General features: G+C 37.3%; 1 protein-coding gene across 1 annotated transcript in view; it reads left to right on the forward strand.

Annotated features, from left to right (window-relative positions):
* The window catches only part of ZNF451 (zinc finger protein 451), a 97,222-nt gene extending 84,757 nt beyond the window's left edge, over positions 1 to 12,465 (forward strand). The window contains exon 15 of the mRNA XM_066252838.1: positions 10,640 to 12,465. Within this exon, the coding sequence (XP_066108935.1) occupies positions 10,640 to 10,686 (47 nt within the window). The 3' untranslated portion in view covers positions 10,687 to 12,465. The remainder of the gene's footprint in view (positions 1 to 10,639) is intronic.
* The last annotated feature ends 1,147 nt before the right edge of the window (positions 12,466 to 13,612 follow it).

Here is a 13,612-nt window from a genome sequence, read left to right on the forward strand (position 1 = left end):
GTTTTCCAGCCTTTCACTTTGAATTTGTTTTTATCCTTGTTACTTAGATGAGTTTCCTGTAGGCAGCATATAGTTGGATTTTCTTTTTTAATCCATTCTGCTACTCTGTGCCTTTTTATTGGTGAGTTTAATCCGTTTACATTTAGTGTAATTATTGATACTTGTGAGTTCCCTATTGCCATTTTATATCTTGCTTTCTGTTAGTTTTGTGTCTTGTTTGATCCTTCTCTTTCGTTTTTCTATCTTTTGTTTTTATTTGGTTGTATTCCATACATCTTTCCTCTGTTGCTATCTTTTTTATCTCATGTGCTTCTGTGGTGGTTTTTTCAATGGTGGTTACCTTTGAGTAATGAAAAGGGTCCCTACCCTGTTCATTGTAGCGAACTATTTTGTGAGTACTTTTGCACTCCATCGTCCTTTGCTACTGTTAATCTCCATCTTCTCCCCCTCTTTCTTTTTGTTGTTGTCACAGTTTAAATTTGGTTTTATTGTGTTCTTCTTGGAGCTTTTACTTGTGGCTCTGTTTTTTTTTGTTCTTTGTATCTGATTGGAGAACCCCCTTTAGTAATTCCTGGAGTGGGGGTTTTCTGATGATAAATTCCCTCATCTTTTCTGTATCTGTGAATGTTTTTATTTCTCCTTCGTATTTGAAGGATAGCTTTGATGGGTATAGTATTCATGGCTGAAAGTTCCTCTCTTTCAGGACTTTAAATATTGGGGTCCACTCTCTTCTAGCTTGTAGAGTTTCTGCTGAGAAATCTGATGATAATCTAATGGGCCTTCCTTTATATGTTGTATTCTTCTTTTCCCTGGCTGCCTTGAGAATTTTTTCTTTGCTGTTGGTTTGTGTCAATTTCATTATGATATGCCTTGGAGTAGGTTTGTTGGGGTTAAGAAAACTTGGAGTTCTGTTTGCTTCTTGAACTTGAGGCTTTAGTTCTTTCCACAGGCTTGGGAAGTTCTCATCTATTATTTGTTTGAGTATGTTCTCCATTCCATTTTCTCTCTCTTCTCCCTCTGATATACCTATTATTCTTATGTTATTCTTTTTGATGGAGTCAGATAATTCTTGTAGGGCTATCTCATTTTTTTTAATTTTTGAGTCTCTTTCTTCTTCTCTCTGTTGTGCCTCAAGTTGCTTGTCTTCTATTTCACTAATCCTCTCTTCTATCTGACCTGTTCTATTAGCTAAGCTTGTTACTTCGTTTTTCAGCTTGTGAATTGAGTTTTTCATCTCTGTTTGATTTGTTTTTATAGTTTCAATTTCCTTGGACATATATTCTTTGTGTTCATTGAGTTGTTTTCTGAGCTCCCTATATTGCCTTTCTGTGTTTTCTTGTATATCTCGGAGGATTTTTAGGATTTCTATCTTGAATTCTCTGTCATTTAGCTCCAAGGTTTCCAATATATTAAATTTTTTCTCCATAGATTTTTCCTCATCTAGCTGTGTTACCTCTCTTTCTTTTGTATCCATGATATTCGATTTTCTCTTCCTTAATGGCATCTTTGGGTGTATTGCGAAGCATCTGGAAGCTCCAAGTATAGGTTTTTCTGTTTCTGGTTGAAGATCTTGTTGAATTTTGGGGGAGATTTATCGGTATCGCTTCCTACCCCGCCATTACTCTGACGTCATCTCCAATTGCTCTTAATTTTAACAACTAGTGAAAGCCAGAATATTCTTTTCATTTTACATAACAACTTAGTTCTCTAAACCAGCAATTTTCAACCTTTTTCATCTCTGGCACATACAAACTGATTACTAAAATTATGTGCTCCCGCTCCCTGGCCAGGCAGCTCAGTTGGTCAGAGCACCCTCCCAACACGCCAAGGTTGCAGGTTTGATCTCGGGCACACACAACAAGCAACCAATGAATGCAGAAATAAGTGGAGCAACAAATGATGTTTCTCTCTTCTTCCCTCTTTGAAATCAATAAATTTAAAAAATTTTAAATGCTGTGACACACCAGAAATAGGCTTTTGCCTACCTAACAAAATAATAGGTATACATTTTATTTATTGATTTTAGAGAGAGGGGAAGAGCGTGGGGAGATAGTGTTGTATTGGAACAGCGAGAAACAGAAGTCCTGCCACACAATCAGGAAGCCAAATTAAAGAGTCTTTAATTAATGCCAGTGTGACCACATGGAGACCACATTGATCTTTCAAATCAATGTGGTGGCGAACACAGTTTGGTGCTAGCTTTTAAAGACAGTTACACACTGATTGAGGAATGGGGAGGAGAGGAAGCATAGCAGTAGGACAAAGCAGTGAAACAAGCTTCCTTACAATGTTTATCTATAGGGTTAATTCAGGGAGAAACAGTCTGAGAATACCTGCAGCCTTGGAAAGCTAGCCAAAGGCCACAGTCTGGAAGACCAGCCTCAAGGCCAGGAATAGGGAGTATTCAGAAAAAGTAAGCTCTGCTAAGAGTCTCTTTGTTTTAGAGAAAGTAAGTTCTGCTAAAAATTATTCATGCTAAGAGCCTTTTCTATATTTCAATAGAAACATCGGTTTATTGTTCCACTTATTTATGCATTCATTGGTTGATTCTTGTATGTGCCTTGAATGGGGATCGAACCTGCAACCTTGGCATATTGGGACAACACACTAACCAACTGAACTTCCCAGCTGGGGCTTACTTTAAGTAATTTGTCTTCGGTTTCACAGCCTCAAAATGATTGGGGCATAATTTGTATGTAGGTCTTCTAACTCCTATTAGTGGATTATTTCTTATTGCCATAATTACCTTTCTTTCAAAGAGAATGAAATGAAGCAGAGACAGAGGAGGGTAAGAGAAACAGACTCGCCCATAAAAAAAAGAAAAAGACATACTTTCCACAAGTGTTTTCAATTTGTTCATATATCTTGGAGTTACTGTTTAATACTGTTTTGTTTCAACCTTAAGATTCCCTTTGTTTATTTTAGGGCAGGTCTATTAGTAACAAACCCCCTTAGCTTTTGTTTATCTGGGACTGTCTTCATTTCACCTCTATTCTTCAAGAATAGTGTTGCTGGATATTGACTTTTTTTTCCCCAGCACTTTTAATATGTTGTCTCTCTGACTTTTGACCTCCATGATGTTTTATGAGAAATTGTTTTTAATCTTATTGAGGATGCTTTACATATGGGAAATTGCTTTCCTCTTGCTGCTTTTACTGGTTTTGGCTTTTGATAGTATGCCTGTATGGACCTCTGAGTTTCTCCTGCTTGGAGTTTGTGAGCTTCTTGGATGTATAGTTGTTCCTCGCCATATCACGGTTCGCTTTTTTTTTTTTTTTTGTATTTTTCTGAAGCTAGAAACGGGGAGAGACAGTCAGACAGACTCCCGCATGCGCCCGACCGGGATCTACCCGGCACGCCCACCAGGGGCGACGCTCTGCCCACCCGGGGGCGATGTTCTGCCCATCCTGGGCGTCGCTATGTTGCGACCAGAGCCACTCTAGCGCCTGAGGCAGAGGCCACAGAGCCATCCCATCCCCAGCGCCAGGGCCATCTTTGCTCCAATGGAGCCTTAGCTGTGGGAGGGGAAGAGAGAGACAGAGAGGAAGGAGAAGGGGAGGGGTGGAGAAGCAGATGGGCGCCTCTCTTGTGTGCCCCGGCCGGGAATCAAACCCAGGACCTCCGCACGCCAGGCCGATGCTCTACCACTGAGCAAACCGGCCAGGGCCACAGTTCACTTTTTGAGGTTGCACTGTATCGCGGATTTTAAATTGTACATATCTAATTTTGTATCACAGATTTTGTGGTATATAGGTATTTTAATATATTTATTAGTTTAATTATTTTTGCAATAAAATAAGCATTTTCTAGCCTAAAAAATTGAAAACAATATAAAAAATATAAAGCCTTAAGAAATATATAAATACCATATTTCCCCATGTATAAGACGTTCCCATGTAAAAGATGCACCTTAATTTTGAGACCCAAAATTTGAAAAAAAAGTATTATATAAAGTTATTAAACTCAAGTTTTATTCATCAGAAAATGCATACAACTCCTCATCACTGTGAAAACCCCAATCCATTAGCTTGTCCTTATCTGTGTCTGATGACAAATTACTGTCTTCAACAATAAGTGCAAAAACAAGTGCGAAAAAGAGGAAATGCAAGAAAAAATCTATAACCACTGTATAAGACACACTCAATTTTTAGACCCCAAATTTTTCAGAAAAATGTGTGTTTTTATACATGGGGAAATATGGTAATAAAATAAAAATAAAGTCACTACTTCGCAGATTTTCACCTATCGTGGGGGGTTCCAGAACCTAACCCCCACGATAGACAAGGGACCACTGTATAGATTTATATCATCAAATTTGGGACATTTCTGGCCATTATTTATTTTATTATTTTTTTATTGAGAGGCAGGGAGGCAGAGACAGACTCCCACATGCCTCCTGACTGGAATCCACTGGGCAAGCTCCCTACCAGGTGATGTTCTGCCTGCCGCTGCTCCATTGCTCGGCGGTCGGGCTATTTTAGCACCTGAAGCGAGGCCATGGAGCCATCCTCAGCACCCAGGGCCAACTTTGCCCAAACCTTCAAGCCATGGCTATGGGAGGAGAAGAGGGGTCGGGGGGTGAGGAAGGGGTGGAGGAGCAGATGGTCACTTCTCCTGTGTGCTCTTACTGGGAATTGAGCCCAGGACTTCCACATGCTGGGCCAATGCTCTACCACTAAGTCAACTGGCCAGGGCCTTTGGCCATTATTGCCTAAATGTTCTTTTTGGCCCTTCTCCTTCTGGGATGCCGACCTTAGATCATTTTGTAGTACCTCACAGATCCCTCAGGCTCTGCTTACCTTTCCTTCTTTTTCTTTCTGCCAGATAAATTCTCTTTACTTCAAATTTGCTGATTATTTTTTTTCCTACTTAAATTTACTAAATTCCTACAATGAATTTTTCATTTTAGTTATACTTTTCAGCTCCAGAATTTCTATTTGGTAGCCTTTTATAATTTCTTTCTTGATACTCTCTTTTATACTTTGTTTACCTGGTTTCCTTAGTGCATGGTTTACTTTACCCTTAGACCTCATTTAAGATAGTTGGTTTAAAGTCTTTGTCTAGTAAGTTCAATGTCTAGCCTTCCTTAGGGGCAGTTTAACTCATTTTTTTCCTCATTAAATGTGCCATACTCTTCTGTTTCTTTGTATTCTTTGTGTGGTTATTGTTGAAAACTAAGTATGCAAATATAATGTAGTACCTTTGGAAATCAGATTCTATCTCTTATTGATTTTTCTGTTCTTGATTATTAAACGTTGCAGTTGTTACTTTACTTTTTCCAGTTGTTTTTGCAAAGACAGTATTTCTAGTCATGGTCTGTCACTGAAGCCTCTGTTCCTTTAGCTCGTATGTTGACAGATTTCCTTGAATACCAGGAACTAATAAAAACCAATCTCTCCCAGTCTTTAGAGATTGCTTCTGAGCTGGGGCCCTCTACATTTAGCCAGGCTTGCACTGATCTCATCCTGTGGTGGAAGCTACGGGTCTTGTTAGGTGTTTTCTGAGCACTTACTCTGTCTGGGGCATGTGCCTGGTTTCCTAAATTCTTGACCGTGGGCCTTCAGCAGACTGAGTAACCCCTTGCTCGAGCCAGTGACCTTGGGTCCAAGCTGGTGAGCTTCGCCCAAACCAGATGAGCCCGCGCTGCAGCTGGCGACCTTGGAGTCTCGAACCTGGGTCCTTCTGCATCCCAGTCCGATGCTCTATCCACTGTGTCACTGCTGGACATGTTTTTGAATGTCTTCATTTTTTGAAGAAATTTTTCTTCATGGCTTTTCCTTCTGGGTATTAGGCAGTCTCAATATAATCTTTTGCCTCAGGTTGTGGGTTTTTGTTTGCCTAACAATGTTGTTACGCAGTGCCTGCAGCTTTTCTGCCGTGTTGGATTCTGAGCTAGGCAAAACGCCTTGAATCAATCTTTCAGGTAGCCCCAGACAGATCAGACACAAACACAGTAATTTGTGCTTCATCTGGAACCACGGACCTGCATCCCAATCTTGGACCATGGGCTGCTGTCAAGACTACTGCCAAGTCAGGGAGGTGGTGGAAAAGGGCAGATAAAACTGCCGCAAGGCTTTTCTACTGTTTTTATATTTTTCCTGATTCAGTATTTGTTTCATTGATGTGAACCTTTGGTTTCCAGACTTCTGACCAAGTTGTTTCTGATGGTTTCTGCTTGTGTTTCATTGTTTCTGTGGAGGGATGGATTTTTGGATCTGCCATTTTTTTGAATTGACTCTAAGACTGATTTTATTTCTTCTTTAATGTTTCATAGGATTCACTGGTACAGTTATCTTGGCTGGGAGTTTTCTTTCTAGGAATTCATCTGATAATAAATTCATTTTCTTTTACATATATAAACATATATAATAAATATCTATAGATATACATAATACATATATATGCAGATTTTGTTTCATTTTGTGTCAGTTTTAGAAAATTGTGTTTTTCAAGAAATTTGCCTATTTTAGCTACTCTGTCAAATGTACCAATATAGAATTGTGTATATCCTATTATATATTTTTATTTCTGTAGGATCTCTTTGCATTAGTATTTGTTTGCTCTAAAGATTACAATATATATTTATTGCTTTTTACATTATACTGAGTGCTACTATACTCCACTTTAACTAAAATGTAGAAAAGTTCGAATGCAATAGGTCTGTTTACCTTCTCCTTATTTCCTGTGGTATAGTTTTCATTGTAGTACATCTATATGTATTATAAACTCTGCAGGAAAATGTTATTTTTTGCTTTAAACAATGCTATAAATTTTAAGGAAAGAACTATATGGTCTTTCATACATACTCACGTAGTTATTATTTCCAGTGACCTTCATTCTCTTCAGTAGATTACATATTCATACTGCTCTTATTTTTCTTCTGCCTAAAGAACTTCCTTTCATTTTATATAATGCAGTTCTGCTAGTAATACATATGCTGATTTTGCTTATATGAAAACATCTTTATTTTTCCATCAATCTTGAATATTTTCTCTGGCTTTAGGATTCTAATAGACTAATATTTTTCCATTCAGCACTTTAACCCTTTGAGTAGTGAGTTTTTTTCATGCTCACTTACCACCGGGAGTGAGTTTTTTTTCCCAAAAAATGAAATTAGTTACAGTTTTATTAACTTAAAATTATGTTTGTTTGATAACCATTTTATGGAAACAAGAACAACATACATTTATTGCTCCAGCTCAGAGTTTAAAGATGTACATGTATGATCGTACTCGGGATGGTCAGGAGGCATTGAGGACATACATGAACGTTCGTGCATGTCGTTGGGTTGTCTTTTGGCCTCTGTTGTTTGCCATCATAAGTCACCCTGATTTGCATTATTCCCATATATGTATTGTCATTTTCTTTCTTTTTGCTGCTTTCAGTATTTTCTCTTTGTCCAGGGATTTCAACAGTTTTTTTTTTAAGATTTAATTTATTCATTTTAGAGAGGAGAGAGAGTGAGAGAGAGAGAGAGAGAGTGAGAGAGAGAGAGAGAGAGAGAGAGAGAAGGGGGAAGAGCAGGAAGCATCTACTCCCATATGTGCCTTGACCAGGCAAGCCCAGGGTTTTGAACCGGTGACCTCAACATTCCAGGTTGACGCTTTATTCGCTGCGCCACCACAGGTCAGGCCTTTCTTTTTTTTTTTAAGATTAGCAGTTTTTAATAATGTCCCTAGATGTGGATGTGGTGGTCTTTCTGTTTTGGAGTTTTCTTTGCTTGTATTTGTAAGTTTATAGGTTTCTCCCAACTTCAGACATTTTGTCATTGTTTCTTCATAATTTCTGCCACACTTTCTGTCTCCTCATTTTTTTTTCTTTTGGAATTCCAATTGCAATGCGTTAGGCAGATTAAATACATATTTATTCACTTTCTTTTTTCCCTTCATTTTGGATAATTTCAACCTTCAAGCTTACTGACCCATTTTTTGCTGCCTCCAATGTTAAACTCACCTAGTTTTTCCATTTCAAAAATTGTAATTCCAGTTCTAGGATTTCTATTTAGTTGTGTTTTTTTAATAGTTTTCATTTCTCTGTTTAGATTTTCTATTCATTTATCCTTTAGTCTTTGAGAGTATAATTTTGCTAGAATCCTTATCTGCTAATTCCAGCAGCTTGATTGTCTTGGGGGTTAGTTTCTATTGACCGTGTCCATCGTATTCGACAGCACAGGCATAGTCTGTATTCTTTAGTGTTTGGATGCCTTCAGTCAACGTTTTACAGATTCATTTGGATATTAGCATGTAGTTTTGATTTCTTCATCTCCAATACCTGTATAATCTATTTTATGTATATATCAATTCATTTATTTTTTATAGTCATTTGATTTGTATTTTTTGGATATTATAGGTAATATTTTTATGAACATTCTCATACATGTCTCTTGGTGCACATATGTCCACATTTCTGGGGAACATATACTTACAAGTTGCTTATGGTCAACTTTAGTATGTAATGCCAAATTGTTTTTCTAAAGTAGTTTTGACTTCTTTTATTACAGTAGTGTATATGAGTTCCCATTGATCTACATCATCACTAATCATTGGAATTATTTAGTCTTTTTAATTTTAGCTAGTGATGGGTATGTACTTTTTTGTGTATGTGGTTTTATTTGATATTTTTCTGATGAATAATATTTAATGACAATTTTGACACAATATTTTGTCAATGCCTTTTGAAATTTCTGGACAGTTTTCTTTTAGGTTACCTTTTTTTTTTTTTTTTTTTTTGTATTTTTCTGAAGTTGGAAACGGGGAAACAGTCAGACTCCCGCATGCTCCCAACCAGGATCCACCCAGCATGCCCACCAGGGGACGATGCTCTGCCCATCTGGGGTGTCGCTCTGTTGCAACCAGAGCCATTCTAGCACCTGAGGCAGAGGCCACAGAGCCATCCTCAGCACCCGGGCCAACTTTGCTCCAATGGAGCCTTGGCTGCGGGAGGGGAAGAGAGAGACAGAGAGGAAGGAGAGGGGGAGGGGAGGAGAAGCAAATGGGCGCTTCTCCTGTGTGCCCTGGCCGGGAATTGAACCCGGGACTCCTGCACACCAGGCCGACGCTCTACCACTGAGCCAACCAGCCAGCGCAGGTTACCTTTTTATTGATTCTTCTGGGTTGACAAGTTTTCATTTCTTTCTGGGTACAAGTAACATGTACTACGTATATTTTCTCTTAACACTATGGTTTGTCTTTTTACTCACTTAGTGTCTTTTGGTAAATAAAAATAATTTTAATACATTTTAAATTACCATTCTTTTTTATCCCGTTGATTTTGAGAGGGGGGGAGAGATGGAGAGAAAAAGGAAGGGGCAGAGAGAGAGGCATCACTCGTCTTTCATTTAGTTCCATTTAGTTGTGTACTCATTGATTGCTTCTCATACATCCCCTGACCGGGGGTCAAACCCACGACCTTGGCTCACTGGGTCGATGCTTTATCTACTGAACCCCCAGGCCAGGGCCCCAAATTACCATTCTTTTCCATAATGTTTTTGACCCACTACCATTTATTAAATTAAAAGCCCATCTTTTCCCACTATTCGGCTTTACCACCTTTGTCATAAATCGAGTTTACGCATATTCATGGAAACTGTTTCTTAGCTGTCTATGCTGTTCTTTTGGTCTAGACATCTGTTCTTGCACTAGTGCCACACTCTTAATTACTGTAACTTCATAATGAGTTTTCATCTTTATAAATCTTTTCAAGAGCATCTTGGCTTTTCTTTGTATTTCTTCATCCGTCTGAATTCATCGGAGGGCAGCTCACTGACCTAGAATCTAGGTTTAACTTGAAACACTGTATATGTCAGCTTGTAGTATTTTAAATTACAACATAGCACCACCATCCCAGCTCAGGAAGGTGCAGCTGCATCCTAGAGGGATTACTGGTTTTATGAGCCAAGTAGGCTTTGTGGGACTTCTAAACTGGATGGGATGAGATAAATCTGGAGAAGCTAGTCTAGGGAAGGCCAAGAAATTGATGCCTGATTCTGCCCTCCTGGTCTTTAGCATCACTCTCAGGGAGCAAATGAGAGACCTGTGAACCCAGGAATGTATCTTGCTCACCATTCTACATATTTCTGTGCCTGGTATACGGTGGGCATTTAATGAGTATTTGTTAAATGAATGCATAGGTGCATATAATATAGGCTTTTCAGAAGATATTATATATAGCCATGACTTTTACTCTTTGCCTTTGATGCTTGAAAGCTTAAAACTAAAATTTAATAGCCTGTGGATCTAACCATTTCATAGTTTTGCCTACTTTTGTTTTGTCTTATATGCCTTACCTCAAGTGCTTTTGGAAATAAGTGGAAGATTTTTTTAATGTTGAATTTAGTGATTACCTATCAGTGATTCTAGAAGTAGGTTGACAGTCTCTATCCTTAAATGGAAATAACTTCCCAAGTTCCTTAGCAAATCATTAAGTTCATATTTGTTATAACTCAGTTTTAGGTTATATCTAGATTCTCATAATTAGAAATATCCAGATTTTATGGAGAAATTCCCAAGTTGTTATCCTAAGTCTCCATTTTGATTTTTGTTTACTTCTTGAAAAGACAGATGTAATTGATCAGGCTTATATAAATCACGTTTATTAGTTTTCTGTCCTACATATTAAAATTCTCTGTGTTTTAATGCAGATGTGGAATTAGAAGAAGCTATTAGAAGAAGCCTGGAGGAAATGTAATTAACGATGTTACCACACAGCATCAAGTAGCCTTGAGGATACTCAGGATATTGAATTTTTGAATTTGTTTTCTAAAGGGGGCCAGCAATCTACTAGTACAGAAGTATTTGAAAACCTGCCTTTTTGCTTTCTTATGTTCAAAATTTTATATTTGCTCTGTATTTTTGTGCTCTTTTCAAAAATGTTCAAAGGACTAGAATACATGTTAATGCAAATGTATAATAACCATGTGTTCTAATAGAGGCATGACAGTTTTCCAGTTAACTTGGAATTCACATATTAAAAGAATTAAAAAGTTAGACAAGCTCTTGACTATTGTTTATATGTTTCCCAAATAGCGTTATTTCTTTATTTGTACACAGATGATTCTTATTTTTTTTAGGAGAGAAAATGAATGAAGCTGTCATAGATTAGTTTTCTGTAAATTCTACTTCTCATGTGGCAGTAATAGATGTATATAATAACCTTTGAGATCTTTGTTTATGACTATTAGAAAGATAGAAACAGAAACTGATCTGGAAACAGATGAAAAATTTTACCAGCAGTGTTCTTTTTGGGTTTTACTCAGATCTATATTCCTGCTTTAATTAGAGCAGCACATTGCTGGAATGAAAAGAACACCCTAATTTCTTTGAAATAATTAAAAAAAGTTTTTCTGTTTCTTTTACCTATTTAGACTTTTCTGTGACTTGTATTACCTACTGTTTAAAGGGAATGGTATAAAAATATTTGCATAGCATTAAACTTATTTTTAATAATATTAGTCCTTTTTTATATTTGTATAAAAATAATGTTTAAAAATGTTTAAGGTTTACTCAGGAATAATCTTCTGTAACCTTTTAAAATTTTTATTTCGAATGAAAGTATCTTCATTTCAGTTACTCATTAAATTGTTTTTTCAGTTTCCTATATTTGGTATTACATATTTTATTTTTAAATGTTGAGGACCCATTGTGCATAATTAAAAATATTATATAATTTGACTAAGAAGGGCTTGTCATACTATATGTATATACTTCATGTAATTTGACCAGAAATGTCATCCTCAACGTTTTGAGTAGTAATTGCTTATGAAACAAAATTTCCTATAATTTTTTTAAGAAGAGAATCACAGAATTTTGTTCTCCACAATTACTGATTTTAGTGTGAAATAGCATCGCTGTATTTTTTTATTTGTATAGTCTTTTCCATCCACATTGGAAATCAGTTTGTGCTTTTATTAAGATGTCATGTTTGTTCTACCTGCTTGTATTTTTTTTTAAGTGAACATTATAGCTTGAGAATTTACCACTCATTTTTCCAAAATGACCACATTTTGTGCTTTTAATTTGTACACTAAAGTGGTCAGGTAAGGCCTAGGAGGTAGTCACTGAACCAGACCTTTTACACATCTGCAGGAGCCTGCGCGTTAGTGAGGACCATAAAGGGCATTCCAGCAAGAAGCGTGGTTAATTTAAGCAGGTACAGGAAGAGGAAACACCACCTCCTTGCCAGAGGTGGTGCACACAGGTGTGATGTACACTGATGCTCTGTTAAGAAGCTTTGGAATGTATATGGTAGAGAGTAACTGAGGCTTTTCATCATGACCCTTAAAAAAGTAATCAAGTTGTTTAATATTTTAATTGTCATTAATTGTGTTCCTACTTACTAAGCTGTTAAAATCCTTTAAACTTATATTTTTAATTTGAATTTAATTTAGATACAAGGGGGACATGTAATCAATGGATAACATTACAGAACGTTATATGGATTCTAAACTACCAAAGTAAATGTTTCTACAATTGACAAAGTTGCTTATTTTGTTTCATCATTCATTCACTCTTAAAAGTATTTATTGAATATTTGCCATGTGCCAGCAACTTTTCTAAGCACTTGAGATATACCAGTGAGCAAAACAAAGCCCACTCTGAGAAGCACACAGTGGAGGAGAAGAGGTTGAATACAGGGTTAGATAATGGAAGTAAGTCTATCCAATGGTAAGTGTAAGGAAGGCATATAGGGAAAGGAAAGATAGTGGGAGGGGGAACGGTAGGGAGCTTGTTGTTTTTAATGGGGTGGTCTGGAAGGATCCTGACCAGATGAACTTGAGCAAAGACCTGAAGTTTTCCCAGTGAGCCATGCAAATATGTATGAGGAAGAGAGTGCCAAATGAAGGGTAAAAGCTCTAGAAGTCATCTTGATATATCCATGGAAAAGCAGGAAGGCTAGCTAGCTGCTGTGAGCTAGGAGAGGAATAGGTGAAGTCCCCGAGGCCTTTCTAAGGACCTTGGCTTTTACTCAAGTGGCCATTGAAGGTTTCTGAGAATATATGATCTGCCTCATTTAAATAGATCCTGATATTACTGCAGTAAGGACATACATGAGAGGTAGAAGCAGGAAACCCAGACAGCCGGCCGAGTACTACAGAATCACCCAGGTAAGAATTGGTGGTGGTAGTGAAATTGAGATAATTTGGATATATTTTGAAGGTAGAACTGGAAGTATTTACTTAGAGATTTGGTTTAGTTTATAAGAAAAAAATCTAGGGTGATTCCAAAGTTACTTGATAAGACTTTTAAACCATTCTCAAAATATCTTCAAATTTCAAGTTTGTGTCACGATACAACAGAATATATTTAATGTCAATAACCAAGAGGTTATTAGTGTTTAAATTGAGGTCTGAGGGATTTGGGTTCCAGTTTTAGGGGCCTCATCTCTGTTCAAGTATTTTAATGGTTTTGGCCTCAGATTAAGGTTGTGATTCAGCTTTAAACTGTTATTACCTCTTGTAATGCCAGTGGCCGAGGCCAGGCAGGTTCACATTGGATTCAAGCAGAGGGTAGAGAAACTGTGGAGCTGGAAAATGTCGGGCCATACAGGTGAGCAAGACAGGTGAGCAAATAAACAATAAGAGGGAAAGAGCTAATAAAGGAAAATCTGCTAATTG

This window comes from Saccopteryx bilineata, chromosome 1 (genome assembly GCF_036850765.1).
Source record: "Saccopteryx bilineata isolate mSacBil1 chromosome 1, mSacBil1_pri_phased_curated, whole genome shotgun sequence".
Lineage (NCBI taxonomy): Eukaryota > Metazoa > Chordata > Mammalia > Chiroptera > Emballonuridae > Saccopteryx > Saccopteryx bilineata.